The sequence below is a fragment of the Nycticebus coucang genome, chromosome 16 (genome assembly GCF_027406575.1).
Source record: "Nycticebus coucang isolate mNycCou1 chromosome 16, mNycCou1.pri, whole genome shotgun sequence".
Classification (NCBI taxonomy): Eukaryota; Metazoa; Chordata; class Mammalia; order Primates; family Lorisidae; genus Nycticebus; species Nycticebus coucang.
The window spans coordinates 96,397,696-96,422,491 of NC_069795.1; the positions used below are offsets into that span (position 1 = coordinate 96,397,696).

General features: G+C 40.9%; 1 protein-coding gene and 1 pseudogene across 1 annotated transcript; one reads left to right on the forward strand and one right to left on the reverse strand.

Moving 5' to 3' along the window:
• LOC128567979 (ankyrin repeat domain-containing protein 12-like) overlaps positions 1 to 24,796 on the forward strand; it is a 99,539-nt pseudogene that overhangs the window by 6,220 nt on the left and 68,523 nt on the right.
• On the reverse strand, positions 247 to 7,607 carry LOC128567978 (uncharacterized). The gene is made up of 2 exons (XM_053565606.1): positions 7,133 to 7,607; positions 247 to 1,672 (listed from the first exon to the last, which is right to left on the reverse strand). Exons 1-2 carry the CDS (start codon positions 7,223 to 7,225, stop codon positions 1,040 to 1,042), a joined length of 726 nt encoding a protein of 241 aa, XP_053421581.1. The 5' UTR covers positions 7,226 to 7,607; the 3' UTR covers positions 247 to 1,039.

Consider the following 24,796-nt stretch of genomic DNA (forward strand, 5'->3'; position numbering starts at 1 on the left):
TTGAGGTTGCTGTGAGCTGTGACGCCATGGTACTCAACCGTAGGTGACATAGTGAGACTCTGTCTCAAAAAAAAGAAAAGAAAAACCTAGAAAACCTCAAGAATGAAGAAGAGTGTTCTTTAAACTGCAGTTGAACAGGAGCAAAAAAATACCTCTTTATCATGTTTCTATTATATTTGTCCTCATGTTATTGAAAGTAAACAAGAATTATTTTTTTTTAATTTTTTTTATTAAATCATAACTGTATACATTGATATGATCATGGGGCATCATACACTCGCTTCATAGACCATTTGACACATTTTTATCGCAGTGGTTAACATAGCCTTTCCGGCGTTATCTCAGTTACTGTGCCAAAACCTTTACATTCTGACCCGGCCCGCGGGTCATTCGACAAGGATACCTGGAGGAGGGGGTGAGAATGAAAAAGGGGCAAGGGGCGCGAAGAATGGAGACAAGACAGGAGTCTGATCAAGTCTCGTTTATTGCAAAGTCTTCCAGGGTATATAAGGGTAGGTGAAGGAGGAGGTTTACGTCACCAGGTATCCAAGCAACCTGGCCTTGGTATAGATAAGTTCCTGGCCTTGGTATAGGTAAGTTCCTGGCCTTGGTGGAGATAAGTTCCAACAGCAAGCTTCAAAGTTTCGCTCACGTGATTTATGAGAAGAGGCCTGGCGTTAGCAGGGAAATAGAAACTTAGGCCTAGCATTTGCAGGGAAATAGAAACTTAAGTCTGTTAGTACTGGAAATAGCACTTGGCCTACAAAATAGATGCTGTGGTGTCAGCCTTCCACAGGTCCCCCTTTTTTATGATATTTTTAAATGTACATTTTACCTTTAAAGTTTTGCCAGCTCTCCACCGAGAGGGCGGGGTGACTGTGTCTGTCTTAGGTTGGGACCGCCTTACCATCTCAGCTGATCCTCCTTACCCGTCATGGGATACACGGTAGTTATCTGACCGGGCTCCTGTCTTAGATTGGTAGGATAAGCAAAGTCTGAGATGAGGGTCCTCGTTACCCGTCCTTGACTAGCCAGTCCCCTAAGTAGTTATGGTTATGTGTTCATCTTCCATAGCAAGTCTGTGATAATGAACCTGGAGGGGCTGCATTTTAATAGCATCAATTTGTTGTTTTATAAAGGCCATGACTTTATTAAAAAGAAAAGGTCCTAGCGACAGTAATATTAGTAAGCCAAGGAGGGGCCCTAAAAATGGAAGGAGATAAGGCAGAAAACCATTTAGTCCGCTCCAAAATGGATTGTCCATAATTTTTCTGATCAAGATTGCTGTAAAATAGGTATTATTATCTGTACCAGTACATAGTTGAACCTGCTCATAACAGGTATTATGTACAGGTGGATGGAATTCTATACAAGGACATGGTCCAGGCTTGTTATTAAAGGTGGGGATAATTTTAGCCTTTTTGCTACAGACCCATGCCTGTGCTCCATGAACATTTTGTCTCCTTACTAAGTATGCTGTTTTATCACCACAATCTACATTTAGGAGAGGGGTTGTCTCACCATTCCAGGTGCCACCACGGCACTCACAAGGAGTACCAGTTAATTTTTGTAAGAGTGCCCGAGCCTCATGGGGATTACCGAAACCACCTTCATTTTTTCGTATCAGGAGAGAGATTCCTATCAGTAGCCATATCCAGGTGCTCATAGTTACCTGCAAAGAAAAGAAAAGAAAGCCTTCTCAGGGGGCCTCTTGCTCCCTGGATTTAGAGGTAATGATGTTATCTACTTGTTTGCCCAGTCGTTCAGGTAACCATCGTGCTGCTTCCATCTTCTGTGAATATATGCATACGGCACCTCTACCCCAAATTAAAACTGGATCGGGGCTGTGCCATTTATTATCTAATGGATCTTTCCATAGGGCAGTGGCAAAATCCCGTTTAGTATCTTGGTGCCAGAAGCGGTCTGCTGCAGACCGGCCATCTTGGTCCAGTGTGAAAAAATTTAAAATGAGTAATGAATGGGATAAGAGATTTCTTGAGGACCCCTTAACAGGGTACCATTCTCCCTTCTTTATTTTTTCTAGAGTGTTTTTAAGAGATAAGTGGGCACGTTCTACTATGCCTTGCCCCTGGGGGTTGAACGGTATACCAGTAATGTGTTTGATACCGAGGTGTTTACAGAAGGTGTTAAATGCATGTCCTGTGTATCCTGGACCATTATCAGTTTTAATTTGTTTAGGGGTGCCTAGTACAGCCATGGTAGCCATGGCTAGTACATGGGCAATGACATGTTTGCCAGCCTCCCCTGACTGGCCAGTGGCATAAATAAATCCACTGAAGGTATCTATGGTTACATGAACGTACTTGAGTTTTCCAAATTCAGGTAGATGAGTAACATCCATTTGCCAGATGGCATTGGGTATGAGACCTCGAGGATTTACTCCTAGATGGGGAATAGGGAGTAGAGTTACACAAGAAGGGCATTGCTTTACAATGTGGCGGGCTTGTTCCCGGGTAATTTGAAACACGAGTCTAAGGGTGTGAGCATTTAGATGATGTAATTGGTGAGCAGTGGAGGCTAATGCGATCCGATCAGGCTCTGTGGTGGTTTGGGCAGTACAGACTAAGTGAGTGGCTCTGTCTGCTCTGCGATTACCATCAGTTAGGGGGCCAGGTAAATTGGAATGAGCCCTAAGGTGTCCAATGAAAAAGGGGAGGGTCCTTTGGTGTATAAGATTTTGGAATTGCAAGAAAAAGGTAGCAGTTTCTGATACATGTTTGATTTGCGCTGCTGTCTCTAATAAGGGAACTGAATGAGCTAGATAAGCACTATCAGTATAAATATTCAAAGTTCGATTGGGAAATGCAGAGAAAACTGCGATAACTGCTTGAAGTTCTACAATTTGTGCAGAATTTGATTTTACCTGAAATTGCACAATCTCCGTATTAAAGGTGTAAGCTGCATGACCAGAAGAGGAGCCATCTGTGAAAACTAATAAGGCATTGGGCAATGGGGAATTGGAGGTTCTTGTGGGAAATACAAAGTCATGTGTACTAATAAATTGTAATAATTTATTGGGTGGATAATGATTGTCAAGTTTACCTGAATAAGAAGCACAAGCAATAGGCCAATGTTCTGTAGTTTGAAATAACCAATTAATTTGTGCCTGAGAATAAGGCTGTATAATGATATCTGGTTCTTTACCAAAGTATTTTTTACTATTTTCCCTTCCCATAATGATGATATCTGCGACAGCCTGATAATAGGGATAAATAATTTTCGTGGGAGAAGCAGGTAAGTGGATCCACATTATGGGGGCAGTTTGCCAAAATACTGCTGTGGGTGTAAGAGAAGTTTTACAAATGATGTAACTCAGGGGCTGAGTGTAATCTATGCTTGTAACAAATTGTGAATGAATAGCTTGTTGTACTAATGCTAAAGCCTGACGGCCTTCTTCTGTTAATGTTCTAGGAGAATTGGGGTTGCTATCACCTTGTAAAATAGCAAATAAAGGTTTTAAATCCCCTGTGGTTAGTTTTAAGCAAGGTCTAAGCCAGTTTATATCTCCTACGAGATTTTGAAAATCATTTAGTGTTTTTAATTTGTCTAATCTGAGGGCAGCTTGAGTATTAGTAATTCTGGGTCCAGTTAAGTGGAAACCAAGATAAAGGTAGGGATCTTTTAGCTGAACTTTTTCCGGGGCTATTTGAAGTTCCTGGTTTGTGAGGGAGGATGATAAATCACTGTAACATAGTAAAACCTGCTGAGCATTCTGTCCAGCAATAAGAATATCATCCATATAATGAATGATGTACATGGAGTTCCAGCGAAGTCTAGTTTCCTGAATAGCAGCGGCAACAAATTTTTGGCATAAGGTGGGGCTGTTGGCCATGCCCTGTGGTAAAACTTTCCATTGGAATCTTTTCATAGGTTCCTTGAAGTTAATAGAGGGCAGACTAAATGCAAATCTTTTTTGATCTAATGGATGGAGTGGTATAGTGAAAAAACAGTCTTTAAGATCAATGATAATTTTATAGTAACCAAGAGGGATGGCCACAGGAGTAGGTAAACCTGGTTGCAACGCTCCCATGTGGACTATACTGGAGTTTACAGCTCTTAAATTTTGTAATAGTCTCCATCGCCCTGATTTCTTTTTTATGACAAATATTGGAGTGTTCCATGGGGAATTACTTTCCTCTATATGCCCAGTTTTTAGTTGTTCCTGCACTAACTGCTGAGCGGCTTCTAATTTTTCTTTTGAGAGGGGCCATTGATCAACCCATACAGGCTCGTCACTTTTCCAAGTGATCTTATCTGCATGGCGTGCAGGAATGTCAATGGCCCTTAAGAAAAATTTCCGAGCCCTTTTTTGTCTGTTTTTCCAGTAATTTGTAAAGGGTTGGGAATGCCTGATTCCTCTTTTCCTAATCCTTTTCCTGGTCGAAAACCTTGGGCAAGCATTTGCGCTGTCACTACATCATTAGGGCTACACATTATGAGTCCCATTTGGGATAAGAGATCTCATCCCCAAAGGTTGACAGGGATGCCAGGTATGACAAAAGGCTGTATGGTTCCCTGATTGCCATCTTTATCTTTCCAAGTAAGTATCTTGGTGCTTTTCTCAGGGTTTTGGCTTTGACCAATTCCCGTTAAATGAGTTAAGGTTGGGGAAAGAGGCCACTGGCTGGGCCATTGTTCTTTGTTAATTATAGTGACGTCAGCTCCAGTGTCCACCAGGCCATGAAATTCCTTGCCATCTAGGCTTAGAGTAAGCATTGGTTTCTGGGGTGAGATAGGCTGAGCCCAGTAAACATCAGAGGAGCCAAAGCCTCCTGCACCTCGGTGCTTTATTTTAATCTTATTATTAGTTGGCAAGAAGGGTAATAGTAATAACTGGGCTATTCTTTGGCCATGTGGTATGGTGGAGATATTTCGGGGGGAAGCAGCCATTAATTTAATTTCCCGTTTATAATCATTGTCAATTATACCTGGGAAAATTTGGAGTCCTTGGACGGCACTACTGCTGCGTCCAATAATTAATCCAAAGGTGTTTGGGGGTAGAGGACCAAACACACCTGTGGGTAAAATTTGTACTCCCATTTCAGGGGTTAATACTGTGTAGGAGGTGGAACAGAGGTCCAATCCTGCGCTTCCTGGGGTGGCTCTGCAGAGGTCTGAAATGGATTGCTGTTGGCTGGAACAAAGCTGACTGCCCCATAAACTTGTTTGGGTTTCAGGGCCTGGGGCTGGCCCCTCTCCCCGTTTCCCTGCTGAGAGGGGAGGGGATTTCCTTGATTGTCTGTTTTAGATCTGCATTCCTTAGCCCAGTGACGCCCTTGCGGCATTTAGGGCATAAGCCAGGGGGTGGCTTTTTAGGAGTTGAAGATATTTCTTTTTTGCAGTCTTTAGCAAAGTGACCTGATTCTCCACAATTAAAACATTGGCCCTTAGTTTTCTGAGCTAAAAAATCTTTGATAGTATAGCCCTGTAAGGCTGCAGCCATTGCTAGACCTTGCTGATATGCGGTGCCAATGTCAGAGCAAAGGCGAATATATCCAGACAAATCTGTCTTCTTTTTGTATGGTCGAATAGCTGCCTGGCATGCCGTATTGGCATTTTCATAAGCCAATTGTTTAACAAAGTTCATTCCAGCTTCTGCGCTACCAAAAATCCTGCCTGCAGCTGTTAAAAGTCTGTGGACAAACTCTGAAAATGGCTCATCAGGGCCCTGCTTCACTGCAGTGAGGGAGGAGCTAAAATCTCCTTTCACTGGGAGTTTTCTCCAAGCCCTGGTTCCCGCGGCTTGGATTTGCGCATACAGACCTGGATCATATTGCATTTGAGCGTCTGTACTAGCAAAATGCCCCTCGCCAAGAAGCATATCATAGTCCAGCCATTTCCTGCCTGAGCATTTCTTTTGGCAGTATCTTTGCAAAATTCAGCATATTCAGATTTCCATAATAAGTAATCTCCTCCGGATAGGGCAGCCCTGGCTAGGGTATACCAGTCGCCAGGAGCAAGCCATTTCTCTGCTTCAGAGTCTAATATAGCTAGTGTATAAGGAGCAGTAGCTCCATACTGGGCCACTGCCGTTTTTAATTCCTTAATCACTTGAAAATCAAATCCACTGTGATGTCTCCATGCCTGACCCTGATTGTCTGTGGTTTCTGTGACTGGAAATGCCTCTGTTCTCTCCTGGTTAACAGAGGGCCTCCTCATAACTATACCTTTAATGGAAGATTGGGATATAGGGCCAGTGGATTCTTGTTCTCGAGGCCTCTGCTCCTTACGGTCCAAATTGCCTGTTTTAAGCCTCTCTAATTCACTGATTAGCTCCTGATGTTCCCTCTCAAGTTTTATTTGTTCTTGTAAATGTGCAATTTTGTTCTCTAGATCCCTTTTTGGGTCTATAGCAGCCATTGCCACGGACGGCACGGAGGACGCTGCGCTGTACGGGGGAGGCCGTTTTTCAAGTAGGGGCCCATCTGGATTATGATACTTGGCCACCTCCTCCTCTAACTCATTCCATTCCTCATCTGAAAGCTTATCATCAGGGTTTATTTTGAAAATTTTCAAGTCTGGGTAGAGCCTACGCTTTGGCTCTGAGACCTTGACCTTGAGCTGCTTTGCTCTCAGTTTGTTCTCAGGCTGAGCTTTCTGCCGAACAGTAGGGGCCTTTTGTTCCTCCCTGTTGGATTCCTCATCACTCTCTAGTGAGATAAGATCCTCTTGCTCATTAAGCTGACTGCTAGGAGGAGAGCCTCCAGCAGCCCTAAAATCCTGGGACAGATCTTGGTATTTAATATCCCTTTCTTTGTCATGATGTAACAGTTCTTCTCCCTTTTTTATGACATCCGCAACCGCGGGACAAACACTACGATAACTAATAATATCATTAATGAGATTCCAGTACGAGAAAGCAGTGACTGGTATCTTTTCAGGTCCAAATACCTGATAAAAATCATTTAAAGCATCACCTACTCTTTTCTATCTTTTCTCATCTATGGTTCCTTCTTGAGGAAACCAAAGACAGACTTCTTTTAAGAAGTCAAAAAATTGAAATAGCTGTTTAATTTTGACCTTTACTCCTCGCATCCTGAGTGCATCTCTTAACTGTTTCACAAATAACTCATGCTGACTGAATTCTTGCCCCATGATCGCTACTACTCACCGAGATCCTCGTTCCAGCGCAGCAGGCTACTGCGTGGCCAGGTCCCGATGTTTCTCTGAGCCGGCCGGCTGCCTCCAGCAGCTTCTTCACCATTTTCCCTCGTATCCAGGTCCCTGGTCGGGCGCCACGTGACCCGGCCCGCGGGTCAGTCGACAAGGATACCTGGAGGAGGGGGTGAGAATGAAAAAGGGGCAAGGGGCGCGAAGAATGGAGACAAGACAGGAGTCTGATCAAGTCTCGTTTATTGCAAAGTCTTCCAGGGTATATAAGGGTAGGTGAAGGAGGAGGTTTACGTCACCAGGTATCCAAGCAACCTGGCCTTGGTATAGATAAGTTCCTGGCCTTGGTGGAGATAAGTTCCAACAGCAAGCTTCAAAGATTCGCTCACGTGATTTATGAGAAGAGGCCTGGCGTTAGCAGGGAAATAGAAACTTAAGTCTGTTAGTACTGGAAATAGCACTTGGCCTACAAAATAGATGCTGTGGTGTCAGCCTTCCACAACATTCTACATCTACCAAGTTTCGCAAATACCCCTGTAAGATGCACCACAGATGTGATCCCACCGATCCCCCTCCCTCTACCCACCCACCCCCTTTCCCACTTCCCCCTATTGTTAAGTTGTAACTGGGTTATAGCTTTCATGTGGAGCCCCAAATTAGTTTCATAGTAGGGGTGAGTACATTGGGTACTTTTTCTTCCATTCTCGAGATACTTTACTAAGAAGAATATGTTCCAGCTCCATCCATGTAAACATGAAAGAGGTAAAGTCTCCATCTTTCTTTAAGGCTGCATAGTATTCCATGGTATACATATACCACAATTTATTAATCCATTCGTGGATCGATGGGCACTTGGGCTTTTTCCATGACTTAGCTATTATGAATTGGGCTGCAATAAACATTCTGGTACAAATATCTTTGTTATGTTGTGATTTTTGGTCTTCTGGGTATATGCCCAGCAGAGGAATTACAGAATTGAATGGCAGATCTATTTTTAGATCTCTGAGTGTTCTCCATATATCTTTCCAAAAGGAATGTATTAATTTGCATTCCCACCAGCAGTGCAGAAGTGTTCCCTTTTCTCCGCATCCATGCCAACATCTCTGGTCTTGAGATTTTGTGATATAGGCTAGTCTCATTGGAGTTAGATGATATATCAAGGTAGTGTTGATTTGCATTTCTCTGATGATTAAAGATGATGAGCATTTTTTCATATGTCTGAAGGCCGTGCGCCTGTCTTCTTCAGAGAAGTTTCTCTTCAAATCCCTTGCCCAGCCTGCGATGGGATCCCTTGTTTTTTTCTTGCTGATGCGTTTGAGTTCTCTGTGGATTCTGGTTATTAAACCTTTGTCAGAGATATACCCTGCAAATATCTTCTCCCATTCTGAGGGCTGTCTGCTTGCTTTGCTTACTGTGTTCTTAGCTGTGCAGAAGCTTTTTAGTTTGATCAAGTCCCAGTAGTGTATTTTTGAAGCTGCTTCAATTGCCCGGGGGGTTCTCCTCATGAAATTCTCACCTAGACCAATTTCTTCAAGGGTTTTCCCTGCATTCTCCTCTAGTATTTTTATAGTTTCATGTTTTAAGTTTAAATCTTTAATCCAATGAGAGTCTATCTTAGTTAATGGTGAAAGGTGTGGGTCCAATTTCAGTCTTCTGCAGGTTGCCAGCCAGTTCACCCAGCACCATTTGTTAAATAGGGAATCTTTTCCCCACTGGATGTTTTTAATTGCCTTGTCAAAAATCAAATAGCGGTAAGTAGCTGGATTCATCTCTTGGTTCTCTATTCTGTTCCAGATATCTACTTTTCTTTTTTTGTGCCAATACCATGCTGTTTTGATCACTATCGATTTGTAGTAAAGTCTGAGGTCTAGTAGTGTGATTCCTCCTGTTTTGTTTTTATTTCTGAGTAATGTCCTGGCTATTCGAGGTTTTTTCTCATTCCATATAAAACGAAGTAATGTTTTTTCAAGATCATTAAAATATGACAGTGGAGCTTTAATAGGGAGTGCGTTGAAATTATATATTGCTTTGGGTAGTATGGACATTTTGATAATGTTGATTCTTCCCAGCCATGAGCATGGTATGTTTTTCCATTTGTTAACATTTTCAGCTATTTCTTTTCTTAGAGTTTCATAGTTCTCTTTATAGAGATCTTTCACGTCTTACAGTTTCATAGTTCTCTTTATAGAGATCTTTCACGTCTTTAAATTCCCAAATATTTCATCTTCTTTGGCACTACTGTGAATGGGATAGAGTCCTTAACTGCTTTTTCAACTTGACTGTTGTTGGTGTATATAAAGGCTGCCGATTTATGGATGTTGATTTTGTAACCTGAGACGCTGCTGTATTCCTTGATCACTTCTAGGAGTTTTGTAGTAGAGTCCCTAGTGTTTTCCAGATACACAATGATATCATCTGCGAAGAGCTAAAGTTTGATCTCTTCTGACCCTATATGGATACCCTTGATCGCCTTTTCTTCCCTAATTGCGGTGGCTAAAACTTCCATTACAATGTTGAAAAGCAATGGAGACAATGGGCAACCTTGTCTGGTTCCTGATCTGAGTGGAAATGATTCCAATTTAACTCCATTCAATATGATATTGTCTGTGGGTTTGCTGTAGATGGCCTCTATCAGTTTAAGGAAAGTCCCTTCTAGACCAATTTTCTTGAGTGTTCTGATCATGAAGGGATGCTGGATATTATCAAAAGCTTTTTCTGTATCAATTGAGAGAATCATAGGGTCTTTGTTTTTTAATTTGTTTATGTGCTGAATTACATTTATAGATTTGCGTATATTGAACCAGCCTTGACACCCTGGGATAAAACCAACTTGGTCATGATGTATAATTTGTTTGATGTGTTGCTGGATTCTGTTTGTTAGGATCTTGTTGAATATTTTTGCATCTATATTCATTAGTGATATTGGTCTATAATTTTCTTTTCTTGTTGGGTCTTTTCCTGGTTTGGGGATCAGGGTGATGTTTGCTTCATAGAACGTGTTGGGTAGTCTTCCTTCTTTTTCTACATTTTGGAACAGGTTGAGTAATATAGGTACTAATTCCTCTTTAAAGGTTTGGTAGAATTCTGACGTGAAACCATCTGGTCCCGGGCTTTTCTTTTTAGGGAGGTTTTGTATAGTTCATGCTATTTCTGAACTTGATATGGGTCTGTTCAACATTTCCACTTGATTCTGGTTAAGTCTTGGAAGGTGGCGTGCTTCCAAGTATCGGTCAATTTCCTTCAGATTTTCATATTTCTGAGAATAAAGTTTCTTGTAATATTCATTAAGGATATTTTGGATTTCTGATGAGTCTGTAGTTATTTCGTCTTTGTTGTTTCTGATTGATGAAATTAGAGATTTTACTGTTTTTTTCCTGATTAGTTTGGCCAGAGGTTTATCTATTTTTTGACCTTTTCAAAAAATCAACTTTTTGATTTATTGATCTGTTGTATTATTCTTTTGTTTTCAATTTCATTTAATTCTGCTCTAATTTTGGTTATTTCTTTTCTTCTACTGGGTTTCGGGTTGGAATGTTCTTCCTCTTCCACTTGCTTGAGATGTCCCATTAAGTTGTTAACTTCCTCTCTTTCCGTTCTCTTGAGGAAGGCTTGCAGTGCTATAAATTTCCCTCTTAGAACTGCCTTTGCGGTGTCCCAGAGGTTCTGATAGTTTGTGTCTTCATTGTCGTTTTGTTCCAAAAAATTGGCGATTTCTTAATCTCATCTCTGACCCAGGTACCATTCAGCATAATGTTATTTAACTTCCATGTTTTTGTATGAGTATGCAGATTCCTGTTGTTACTCAATTCAAGTTTTATTCCATGATGGTCCGAGAAGATGCATGGAATAATTTCTATTCCTTTAAATTTACTGAGGTTAGACTTGTGACCTAAAATGTGGTCAAATTTGGAGTAAGTTCCGTGGGCTGGTGAGAAGTATGTGTATTCAGTTTTGTTGGGATGAAATGTTCTGTAGATGTCTGCTAAATCTAAATATTGGATGGTTAGGTTTAAATCTAAGATTTCTTTGCTCAGCTTCTTGCTGGAGGATCGATCCAACACTGCCAAAGGAGTGTTGAAATCTCTGACGATTATGGAGCTGGAGGAAATCAAGTCACTCATGTCTGTTAGAGTTTCTCTTATAAATTGAGGTGCATTCTGGTTGGGTGCATAGATATTAATAATTGAGATCTCATCATATTGAGTATTACCCTTAACAAATATGAAGTGACCATTCTTGTCCTTCCTTACTTTTGATGGTTTAAAGCCTACTGTATCTGCAAATAAAATTGCAACACCTGCTTTTTTCTGATTACCATTTGCCTGAAATATGGATGACCAGCCTTTCACCCTGAGTCTGTATTTGTCTTTTAAGTTGAGATGTGACTCTTGTATGCAACAAATATCTGGCTTGAGTTTTTGTATCCAGTCAGCTAACTTATGCCTCTTTAGAGGACAGTTTAAGCCATTCACATTGATGGAGAGTATTGATAAGTCTGGTGGAATTTTGGGTATCGAGTTTTTCAAAGGTCCAGTGGACATTTTTAATCCTTTCGCCAGTGTGGAAGTTGGAGTTTGATCCGAAGTTTCTGAGTGAGTTTACTTTTGTGGTATAGGATTGGGTTGGTCATTGTGGAGGATATGTCTGAGAATATCCTGAAGAGGTGGTTTACTTATGGCAAATTTTTTCAACATATGAATGTCATTGAAGTATTTAATTTCTCCATCATAGATGAAACTCAGTTTAGCTGGATACAAGATCCTGGGTTGAAAGTTGTTTTGCTTTAGGAGATTAAAAGTTGATGACCACCCTCTTCTGGCTTGAAAAGTTTCAGCAGAGAGATCTGCAGTTATTCTAATATTCTTACCTTTGTAGGTAATAGTTTTCTTTTGCCAGACTGCTTTGAGAATCTTCTCTTTCATGTTAACTTTAGTGAAGTTAATTATGATATGTCTGGGGGATGACTTATTGGGGTTGAATCGTGCTGGGGTTCTGAAGCTGTCTGCTATCTGAATTTCAGATTCTCTAGGTATGTCTGGAAAATTTTCTTTCATGATTTCATGCAGAAGGGCCTCTGTGCCCTTGGAGGCAACTTCATCGTTCTCAGAAATCCCTATAATTCTTATATTGCCTTTTTTTGAATTATCTGAGAGCTCTCTGAGTGAGTGATCCGTTTTTGCTCTCCATTTCTCTTCCTCTTTGAGAGATTGGGAGCGTTCGAAGACTTTATCTTCAATGTCAGAAATCCTTTCTTCTGCTTGCTCCATTCTGTTGCTGAGGGATTCTACTGTATTTTTCATATCTTTGAGGGCTGTAAATTCTTGCTTCAGTGTGTCTAAGTCTTTGGTGGTTTTGTCTTTAAATTCGTTAAGTTCTTGAGACAACTTTTGAATTTCTCCTCCAATTCCTAATTCCATTTTATTAATCTTGTCTTCAATCCAAATTCTGAATTCGACTTCTGACATCTCAGCCAGTTGTTTATGAATGGGATCTTCAATCACATCTGCCGTATCTTTTCTTGGGGGGGTTGATCTATTCTGGTTATTTATGTTACCAGAGTTTTTCCGCTGATTCCGCCCCATGGTTATTTTACTCCCTTAGGTTTTTCCCCTGGGGCTTTATCGAGGGGCCGTACAGTGTTGTGGCCTGAGAAACTGGGGCCCTGTCTGGTGTGGTGGAGCAAAGTGGTTCTGTCTTGTTTTCAGCTGGTTTCTGTTCGATCCTATTGCAACTTCTACTCTGGCTTGAAGTCTCAGCTGTGTGGAAAAATCAGCAATTAAGTCACCCCGAACGCCCACCTCTGGCCCCAGTTGGAAAAGGAGAATCAAACCTTCCTACAACCGCACACCCAGGGCACCGCCTGAAAAGTCCTCAGTCTATTAGCCCAGTTCAAAAGGTCCAAATCAACTGTCTCATTCGGCACCTGTCTCGGGTGGGAGAGTTCAAGAGGTCTCTGGGAACTGGATCACAGGGGCCTGGTGACTCCTCTGACCCGGCTCACCCCAGTGCAGCGTGGAGTCAGGAGGAGCCACCCAGCAAACAGAGCAGTCTGGGAAGGTTGACGTCTCCTTCCCCACTTTGCCCCTCCATCGGACCCAGTCACTGGTATCTCTGCAGATGGCTAACCCAGTTGCCTGTGGTGAACAGACACTCCAGGGGTTTGCACCTGCCTGAATTGCAAGGAAGTCTGCCAGGCCCCCGCAGACTGCCGCTATCTAGCAGGAGGAGATGGGGCCTGACATCTTTGAGTGCTTGATGCAGGTGATGGGAAGGAGGTGTTCACTCAGGCTTAGCCCCGTCCCTGATGGATGCTGCTAACAGAACAGAACAGAACAGACAGCTTTGCGGGGTTCTGTCTCCGTTCCTGCCGAAATCGCCTACAGAAGACGGGCTGTTCTGAGTTCAAACGTCTTTGCTGCTGGAGGTTTCACCTCTCTGGGTCGGCCTCGCCCTGGAAGCTTCCTGGGTTTGTGAGCAGTGTCAGGAAATCCCCCGCTCACTGGTGGCCTCCTCTCGTTGCCCAGGGAGACAGGGGGTGTGGCCTCAGAATATCCAGAAGTGAGCGTTCTTCCGTTAAAGAAAAAACGGCTGTTGATCTACCTGCAGGGAACTGCTGCTCTGGTGTGGGCACTCAGCTGACCCTTTTCTCCTCTGTCTCGCGCCCCAGAGTCAGCACTGAGCGGCCGCAGTTTATGCTGGGTCCACACCCCTCAAGAGATCCCCCAAGAATCTGAACTCTTGGGGGGATAGGCCCCCAGACCCCAATTGGGAGTGGGGGGGAAGGTAAAGTTTCATCCAGTTTTACGCCCGCCCGGGGAGGGCTGTTGCACCGCACCACAGGGAAGTGCCACCAAGGCTTGATTTCCCCTCAGCAGAGTGCCCTCTACTTGCTCACGTGTCTCAGAGTCAGCGCTGACCTGACGCAGGTCGGGCACTCTGCACTCCCCTCGAGAAATCACCCAAGGATCCGAACTCCTGGGGGATAGGCCTCCAGACCCCGAGTGAGAGTAGGGGCTCTCAGCTCTCAGCGGGAAGCTAGAGTTTTATTCTGTTTTGTGCCCGGCCCCGTAATGTTGCCTGGGGAGGGCTGCTGCACCTAATCCGCAGGGAAGTGCCGCCGAGGCGTGACTCCCCCTCAGTAGAGTGCTTTCTCCTCACCCGCGTGTCTCAGAGTCAGTGCTGACCAGTCGTGGCTCAGGCACTGTGCGCTCCCCTCGAGAAATCACCCAAGGATCCGAACTCCTGGGGGACAGGTCCCCAGACCCCGAGTGAGAGTGGGGGGGAAGCTAGAGTTTCATTCAGTTTTATGTCTGCCTGTACTGATGGCACCACACCACAGGGAAGTGCCGCCGAGGCGTGACTCCTCCGCAGCCCGGTGCCCTCTCCTCACTCGCGTGCCTCAGAGTCAATGCTGACCAGTCACAACTCGGGGACTGTCCACTCCCCTTGAGAAATCACTCAAGGATCCGAACTCCTGGGGGACAGGCCTCCAGACCTCAGTGGGCGGGAGGGGAGTGTTGGTGATTCAGGGTTGCCGGCAAAGGATTTTTAAAGTTTTATTCAGTTTTATGCCCGGCAGGAGAATACCACGGCACCCCAGTAGGGGAGGTAGGTCCAGTTTTTAGAAGGTCTCTCCCGTGGAGTGTAGTGGGAGGGCCTTTAATTTCCACCCGCTTGTTTAATTGTGGGGCTCTTGAGCCGGTCTCATGGGGGAGGGGGACTCCCGTCTGCTTGGTGGTGGATTTTGTACCTTTTGTTTGCATCCTTGTGATCACAGCTTACCTCAGCGGTGTTGATGTGCGTTCTTCAACCTTCTCTTTTGGTGGGGCTCAAGTCCACCAGGATACTTACTAAATTCCTGTCCCTTAACTCTCCTTCTGGACGGGAGCCTCTGTTGAAAGCTGGGTTCAGTCCGCCATCTTGTCCTCCGTAAACAAGAATTATTGACAGCAAATTGTCTTACTCATCATTCTTCCTTTCTTTTGTTATTGTTTTCTCCCTCATGACTCCTCCTACTCCTCCTCGTTCAGGTCTTAATGTTTTAGTGCTTCACAAACCCCCAGTCAAAATAGATCTGTGCTTACATAGATACTTATAAACTTACAGATTTGTGTAAATTAAATTTAAATTTTGCCATTTTTATGTCACATTTTAGGGCTTTTACCTTTAATCATCATATGAAGCTATTTGACTGTAGCTTTAGGAATTTGAGTCATTTGCTAATATATGGGGAAATAATTATTTGCATTTTCTCTTCTATGAATTGACACTTCATATCCTTTGGTCATTTTTTTCTTTTTGTTCCTTCTTAAAATATCTAAAAGTAGCAATCAAGAATTTGAACAAATAACATTTTATAATTTTTACATTGAAAAATTAATTATGCTATTGTTACAATAAAAAACATAAGTAAAAAAACATAAATTTAATGTTCCAGCTTCTTTTGCATAATCCTTAGTGATTATTAATCTTTGCATGTTGCAAATATTTTTTCTTATCTTTTTCTTTTGAATGACAACTTTTATAGCACGATTACCCCTTCACAAACCCTGGAAGGATTTGACTCTCTCCATGTACTACCTTATTGGGGTGATTGTTCTTTCAAATTCTTTCATAATTCCATTCACACTTACAGATCAAGAGTTTCCCCTGCCTATTGCTTTTGTTGTATACTTAGATATTAGGGAGGATGCAGCAGAAAATACTGAAAATCCTTTGAGCATTGAAGGAAACATGTAGTCTCACACCTTGAGTTATAGTCATTATGAAGTCCTAATAGATGGTAGAGGCATAATTACAAATACTCTGTAGTAGATAATAGTTTTTCCACATAAATTTTCATTGGCTCTTTGTAGTTATCTTTGTAAAGTTTACCTTATTCCTGTTTTGCAGATGAGATTCCAGTTAAATCATTTAAAGTTACACATACCTAATGAGTGGTGTTTACTGGGGTCCTTTCCAAACTGAATCTTCAAAGGTGATTAAGAGAAGAAAGGATTAAATCATGAGCAAATTTAAAACTTTTAGGGAACAATACATAAATCATTATGATTATGAATTTTTATAGAAAGTGAGATATCTTGAATTATCCAGTCTGAAAACATGATGGTGGCTATGGCGCCAGCCACCTACACCGGAGCTGGTGGGTTCAGACCTGGCCTGAGCCTGCAAAACAACAATGACAGCTACAACAACAAAATAGCTAGTGTTGTGGTGGGCACCTGTAGTCCCACCTACTTGGAAGGCTAAGGCAAGAGAATCACTTAAGGCCAGGAGTTGGAGGTTGCTGGAGCTGTGACACCAGGGCACTCTACAGAGGGCGACATAAGAACACTCTGTCTCAAAAAAAAAAGTGATGGGTTTTTTTGAATTCAAAAGTAATTAGAATTTTTTGTCATTTAATTTCTGAATTTTCCAGTTTTTCCACAATGCACAAGTATTATGTATATAATAAAGTTTTAAACACCTCATAATTAGCCATTGTTAAAGGAATGTTCTGTGCCCAGCACTGCATTTAGTTTTGTTGAGGCAGGTATGCGGGAAGTTATCAACAAAGACAATATTATAGTTTGTCTTATTAAGGTTTCACACTCAGGGTACAAAATATAGACATATAAGAGGGTAATAGTATTTTTTAATCATCCAAATTGCTTTTTAGTTGATATAGAAGGGAACATGGTAAGCCCTATGAAGACATGGATCATGTCTGTCTTTTTCTCTATCCCATCACATTGTGGATGGTCAGCACGTATTTATTAAATGAGAATGAGAATCATCTCGATGCCAATGACAGGAGAATGGTCTGTCATATTACAAATTTTCTTAGAAAGTAATTCTGGAAGTTATTTAAATTGTGAGATCATTGGTTCTTTGATTTTAAGCTTTTAGTGTCCAATTCTTTTTTTTTTTTTTTTGGAGAAGGAGTTTTACTTTGTTGCCCTCGGTAGAGTGCTCTGGCATCACAGCTCGCAGCAACCTCCAGCTCTTGGGCTTGGGCGATTCTCTTGCCTCAGCCTCCTGAGTAGCTGGAACTACAGGTACCCACCACAATGCCCAGCTATTTTTGTTGTTGTTGTAGTTTGGCCAGGGCTGGTTTTGAACCCACCACCCTCTGTATATAGGGCCAGTGCCCTACTCACTAAGCCATGGGTGTCGCCCTAGTTCCCAAGTCTAAGCATATATCTGAAGAAGACTTTCTCTTGAATGCAGCTTAAAATCTGTTAGGAAGAGGTTATTTATTTATTTATTTTTATTTATTTATTCATTTATTTATTTTTGAGTCTCAGGCTGTCACCCTGGGTAGAGTACTGTGGCATCACAGCTCACAGCAACCTCAGACTCTTGGGCTTAAGCAATTCTTTTGCCTCAGCTTCCCAAGTAACTGGGACTACAGGCACCTGCCACAATGCCTGTCTATTTTTTTGTTGCAGTTGTCATTGTTGTTTAGGAGGCCCGGGCTGGGTTCAAACCCACCAGCCTCAGTGTATGTGGCTGGCACCCTACCAACTGAGCTATGGACGCTGCTGAAGAGGCAATTTCTTAAAACAAAGCTCTATGATTAGGAAAAGTTCTGTGAATATTTTGAAATAATACTGCAGATTTTAGGGGGTAAATATATATTCAGGGCAAAGGGCTTACACGTTTTGTGCTCTAAAAAATAGGTCTTTCCAAAAAAAGGATAAGAATCACTCACTGACTTGGAAATTTATGTTCAGTTTTTGATGTAGAATTCTTGCAATCTCAAAATAGTCCAAAATTTCTTATAGCAGAAACAGTAATTTTCCTTTATATATCTTACGTAAGGGAAATACATAGATTAAGCTGTTTTATATTTGCCTCTTCAGTGAGATTTGCTTTTCTTTCCCCTAATTAAAAACATTTTTGTGCTTATAAATCAGGAAATATTTTATTTTAAATATAAAACCAAATATACATTTAACTCTTTTAAGTTGGTGTTGGAGATTTCAGAATACTGACCTTTTCATGTTGCTCTGTTCTGGTCCCTCACCTCTTAACCATATTTCTGCTTTGCGGGAAAACAGTCTATAAATCTAAATTGCTCTGGCAGACAAGCTATCAGTGGCACATACTGCTTAAAACCTCTTTAGAATGGAATGCCTTGGAATATACAGTTGTCATTAAATCTTGTGTGTATAGTAGGACATAGATTTAAATTGGGGAATGGAGATAGAAAAAGTGAGGCAGCAGATCAAAAAAGTCCTAAAGACCTGGTAGGAAGTCATGGTAGTGACTCTAATTATAGGCCCTAATTGAAGCAGTGTTATAACTTACACCACAACATTGTTGGGTCAGGATGGAAAAGGTGTGGTATACAAGTTAGAAATAGCTTAATACTTTCTTTAGCCTTGCTTTCTTGTAGGGTACTGAATTCAGCTGATTTAAAGAGTTTAGGTAGAGTTTTTAGCTCATTGTAGAGGCAGTGACTGTCATAAACTATGCTGGTTTTTTAAAAAAAATTATGATCTGTCCCAATATCATTTATTTTATGTATCACTGTTAAAACTACTCCCATTATCTAAGCAATTAAATATCCTTTCATTTAAGGCTAAATAGTATGTTACTTATTTTTAAAGAAACCAGTCCAAGTGAAATAGGGCCCTATTTCTTTTTCTTTTTTTTCCTTTTTAATTTTTTTTTTTTATTGTTAAGTCACAGCTGTGTACATTAGTGCAATCAAGGGGTACAATGTGCTGGTTTCATATACAATCTGAGATATTCTCATCAAACTGTTCAACGTAGCCTTCATGGCATTTTCTTAGTTATTGTATGTAGACATTTGTATTCTGCCTTTAGTAAATTTTGCCAGTACCCATTCTAAGATGCACCATAAGTGTGGCCCCACCCATTACCCTCCCTCCACCTTAACCTCCCCCCTTCCTTCCCCTTCCTTGGCCCTTTCCTTGTGCTATAGTTGGGTTATAGCCTTCATGTGAAAGCTAGAATTTAGCTTCATAGTAGAGCTGAGTACATTGGATACTTTTTCTTCCATTTCTGAGATGCTTTGCTAAGAAGACTATGTTCCAGCTTCATCCATGTAAACATGAAAGAGGCAAAGTATCCATCTTTCTTTAAGGCTGCATAATATACCACAATTTGCTGGTCCATTCGTGGGTCGATGGGCACTTGGGCTGCTTCCATGACTTAGCAATTATGAATTGGGCTGCAATAAACATTCTGGTGTAGATGCTTTGTTATATTGTGATTTTTGGTCTTCTGGGTAGAAACCTAGTAAGGGAATTATAGGATCGAATGTTTGGTCTATTTTTAGGTCTCTAAGTATTCTCCAAACATCCTTCCAGAAGGAATGTATTAGTGTGCATTCCCACCAGCAGTGTAGAAGTGTGCCCTTTTCTCCACATCCACACCAACATCTCTGGTTTTGGGATTTTGTTATGTGGGCTACTCTTACTGGGGTTAGGTGATATCTCAAAGTAGTTTTGATTTGCATGTCTCTGATGATTAAGGATGATGAGCTTTTTTTCATGTGTTTGTAGATCACGCATCTGTCTTTTTTAGAGAAGTTTCTCTTCAAGTCCCTTGCCCACCCTGAGATGGGATCACATGTTCTTTTCTTGCTAATACGTTTAAGTTCTCTGTGGATTCTGGTTATTAGACCTTTATTGGAGGTATAACCTGCAAGTATTTTCTCCCATTCTGAGGGCTGTCTTCTTGCTCTACTTACTATGTTCTTGGCCATGCACAAGCTTTTTAGTTTGATCAGGTCCCAGTAGTGCATTTTTGATACTGCTTCAATTGCCTGGGGAGTCCTCCTCATAAAATATTCACCCAGGCTGATTCTTTCAAGAGTTTTCCCTGCACTTTCTTCAAGTATTTTTATAGTTCCATGTCTTAAGTTTAAATCTTTTATCCAGTGAGAGTCTATCTTAGTTAATGGTGAAAGGCGTGGGTCCAGTTTCAATCTTCTACAGGTTGCCAGCCAGTTTGCCCAGCACCATTTGTTAAATAGGGAATCTTTTCCCCACTGACTGTTTTTAATTGGCTTGTCAAATATCAAATAATGGTAAGTAGCTGGATTCATCTCTTGCTTCTCTATTCTGTTCCAAACATCTACTTTTCTGTTTTTGTGCCAGAACCATGCTGTTATGATCACTATCGATTTATAGTACAGTCTCAGGTCTGGTAGCATGATTCCTCCTGCTGTGTTTTTATTGCTGAGTAATGTTTTGGCTATTTGAGTTTTTTTCTGATTCCATATAAAACGAAGTATTATTTTTTCAAGATTTTAAAATATGACAATGGAGCTTTAATAGGAATTGCATTAAAACTACATATTGCTTTGGGTGGTATGGACATTTTAACAATGTTGATTCTTCCCAGCCATGAGCATAGTATGTTTTTCCATTTGTTAACATCTTCAGCTATTTCTTTTCTTAAAGTTTCATAGTTCTCTTTGTAGAGATCTTTCATGTCTTTTGTTAGTTATACTCCCAAATATTTCATCTTCTTTGGCACTACTGTGAAGGAATAGTCCTTGACTGGTTTTTCAGCTTGGTTAATGTTGGTATATATAAAGGCTACAGATTTATGGGTGTTGATTTTTTAGCCTGAGATATTGCTTTATTCCTTGATCACTTCTGTTCTTTTTTTTTTTTTTTGTAGAGATAGGGTCTCACTTTATGGCCCTCGGTAGAGTGCCATGGCATCATACAGTTCACAGCAACCTCCAAATCCTGGGCTTAAGCGATTCTCTTCCCTCAGCCTCCTGAGTAGCTGGGACTACAGGCACCCGCCACAACGCCCAGCTATGTTTTGGTTGTAGTTCAGCCGGGGCCGGGTTTGAACCCGCCACCCTTGGTATATGGGGCCGGTGCCTTACCAACTGAGCCACAGGCGCCACCCTCCTTGATCACTTCTAAAAGTTTTTTAGTAGAATCCCTAGTGTTTTCCAGATATACAATCATAGCATCTGTGAAGAGTGAAAGTTTGATCTCTTCTGACCCTATGTGGATACCCTTGATCGCCTTTTCTTCCCTAATTGCAATGGCTAAAACTTCCGTTACAATGTTAGAGAGCAATGGAGATAATGGGCAACTTTGCCTGGTTCCTGATCTAAGTGGAAATGATTTCAATTTAACTCCATTCAATACGATATTGGCTGTGGGTTTGCTATAGATGGCCTTATTAGTTTAAGAAATGTCCCTTCTATACCAATTTTCTTAAGTGTTCTGATCATGAAGGGATGCTGGATATTATCAAAAGTTTTTTCTGCATCAATTAAAAGAATCACATGGTCCTTATTTTTTAGTTTGATTATGTACTGAATTACATTTGTAGATTTACATATATTGAACCAGCCTTGAGACCCTGGGATAAATCCCACTTGGTCATGGTGTATAATTTTTTTGATGTGTTGTTGGATTCTGTTTGTTAGGATCTTATTGAGTATTTTTGCATCAACATTCATTAGTGATATTGGTCTATAATTTTCTTTTCTTGTTGGGTCTTTCCCAGGTTTGGGGATCAAGGTGATGTTTGCTTCGTAGAATGTGTTGGGTAATATTGCTTCTTTTCCTGTATTTTGGAAGAGGTTTAGTAATATAGGTACTAGTTCTTTCAAATGTTTGGTAGAATTCTGACACAAAGCCATTTGGCCCTGGGCTTTTCTTTTTAGGGAGATTTTGTATAGTTGATGCTATTTCAGAACTTGATATAGGCCAGTTCAACATTTCCACTTCATTCTGGCTAAGTCGTGGTCGGTGGTGTACTTTCAGGTATTGTTCGATTTCTTTCAGATTTTCATATTTATGAGAGTAGAGTTTTTTGTAGTAATTGTTAAGGATTTTTTGAATTTCTGAGGGATCTGTTGTTATTTCATCATTACCATTTCTAATTGATGAAATTAGAGATTTTATTCTTTTTTTCCTGGTTAGGTTGGCCAAAGGTTTATCTATTTTATTGATCTTTTCAAAACACCAACTTTTAGATTTATTGATCTGTTGTATAATTCTGTTTTCAATTTCGTTTAATTCTGCTCTGATTTTGGTTATTTCTTTTCTTCTGCTGGGTTTGGGGTTGGAGTGTTCTTCCTTCTCCAGTTGCTTGAGATGTCCCACTAAGTTATTAACTTCCTTTCTTTCTGTTTTCTTGAGGAAGGCTTGCAGTGCTATAAATTTCCCTCTTAGGACTTCCTTTGCAGTATCCCAGAAGTTCTGATAATTCTTGTCTTGATTGTTGTTCTGTTCCAAAAATTTGGTGATTTCCTTCTTAATCTAGTTTATAACCCATCTATCCTTCAGCATAAGATTGTTTAGCTTCCATGTTTTTGTATGGGTATGCAGGTTCCTGTTGTTATTGACTTCAAATTTTATTCCATGATGGTCTGAGAGATGCAAGGAATAATTTCTATTTTTTTAAATTTGCTGAGGTTAGATTTGTGTCCTAGGATGTGGTCGATTTTGGAGTATGTTCTGTGGGCTGATGAGAAGAATGTGTATTCAGTTTTGCTGACATGAAATGTTCTGTAGATGTCTGTTAAGTCCAGATGTTGAATGGTTAAGAGTAAATCTAAGATTCTTTGCTTAACTTCTTTTTGGAGGATCTATCCAGCACTGCTAAATTGGTGTTAAAATCGCCAGTTTCTCTTCAGAGAGGAAGAGGAGTTTCCAACGGATGAAGCAGACAACAGTAGGACCAAGACTCCTCATCAGTAGTCACCTCATGAGTTGTCAGCACATGTGTCTTCTGACACCGGATGGGACGATGACACAGATGATGTTTGTTTTTTAGAAGCCACTGAGGATGCTGAATTAGTTGATGCTGCAGAGAACAGTCTTCTCAGTTACAATAGTACAGTGGATGAAATTCCTGATGAACGTATGATAGAAGTATTACAGGATTAGCTAATTAACTGTGGACACATAAATAACGAGGCTAATCATTTACCTGAAGTCTGTGAGGTTTGAGTAAAAAGATAATTACATTTATTTTTATGCTGTTTATATCAAGCTGTGTCACTTTAATTTTTTTTTATTCAAGTAAACGAGTTTTACTGAAAAAAAAAAAAATCTCCAGCTATGGAACTGGAGGAAATCAAGTTGCTCATGTCTGTTAGAGTTTCTCTTATAAATTGAGGTGCATTCTGGTTGGGTGCATAAATATTAATAATTGAAATCCCGTCATATTGAGTATTACGTTTAAAAAATATGAAGAGTCCATCCTTATTTTGGTTGGTTTAAAGTCTATTGGGTCTGTGAATAGGATTGCAGCACCTGCTTTTTTCTACTTTCCATTTTCCTGGAGTATAGATGACCATCCCTTCACCTTGAGTCTATATTTGTCTTTTAATGTAAGGTGCGATTCTTGCATGCAGCAGATATCTGGCTTGAGTTTTTGTATCCAGTCAGCCAATATGTGCCTCTTTAGAGGACAATTTAAACTATTCACATTAAATGAAAATATTCATAAGCCTTTTGAGAGTCCGGTGGACATTTTTAATCCCTTTGCGACTGTGGAAGTTGGAATTTGATCAAAATTTTCTGGGTGGGTTTACTTTTGTGGTGGAGGATTATGCTGGTCTTTATGGAGGATAGGTCTGAGAATATCCTGGAGAGCTTGTTTAGTTATGGCAAATTTCTTCAACATGTGAATGTCATTGAAGTATTTAATTTCTGCATCATAAATGAAACTCAGTTTAGCTGGGTACAGGATCCTGGGTTGAAAGTTATTTTGTTTTAGGAGATTAAAATTCGATGACCATCCTCTTCTAGCTTGAAAGTTTTCAGCAGAGAGATCTGCGGTTATGCTAATATTCTTGTCCTTGTAGGTGATGGTTTTCTTTCGCCTGGCTGCTTAGAGAATTTTCTCCTTCATATTAACTTTAGTGAAATTGATTATGATGTGTCTGGGGGATGTCTTCTTCGGGTTGAGTCGTGCTGGAGTTCTGGAACTGTCTGCCATCTGAATTTCAGAATCTCTTGGCATGTCTGGAAAGTTCTCCTTCATAATCTCATGGAGAAAAGACTCTGTGCCTTGTGAAGCCACTTCGTCGCTTTTGGAGATCCCTATAAGACGAATATTAGTTTTCTTCAAATTATCCCAGAGTTCTCTAAGTGAGTGATCTATTTTTGCCCTCCATTTCTCTTCCTCTTTGAGAGTTTGGGAGCGTTCAAAAGCTTTGTCTTCAATGTCAGAAATCCTTTCTTGTGCTTGCTCAGTTCTGTTACTGAGGGATTCTACTGTGTTTCTCAGATCTTTGAGGGCTGCAACTTCTTGCCTCAATGTGTCAAAATCTTTGGTCATTTGGTCTTTGAATTCGTTGAATTCTTGAGATATCTTTTGGGTTACTGCTTGGAATTCTAATTTGATCTTATTTGCCATCCAGATTCTGAATTCGATTTCTGAAATCTCAGCTATTTGTTTGTGCATGGGATCTTGTGCTGTGTCTGCCCCATTGATCCTTGGGGAAGTTTACTCTGATTATTCATATTGCCAGAGTTTTTCTCTTGATTTTGCCTTATAACTGTTTTTCACCGTTGACTCTGGCCATCCTCATAGTTGGGGAGGTGTCTCTCCAAGATTAGACCCCAGAGGGATCACTCTACTTTTGCTGGATGTTTGTAGGGAGTGACCCTGTGTAGTTCCTCTGGGGTTGCCCCTGCCAGGAGTTCTGGGTGTGGAAGCAGCT

Coding starts and splice junctions, on each gene's coding strand:
- LOC128567978 (XM_053565606.1), bottom strand. CDS start 7,225: ATGGTGAAGAAGCTGCTGGAGGCAGCCGGCCGGCTCAGAGAAACATCG. Junction 1,673..7,132: donor GCGCTGGAACGAGGATCTCG/GTGAGTAGTAGC, acceptor TTTTCTTTGCAG/GTAACTATGAGCACCTGGAT.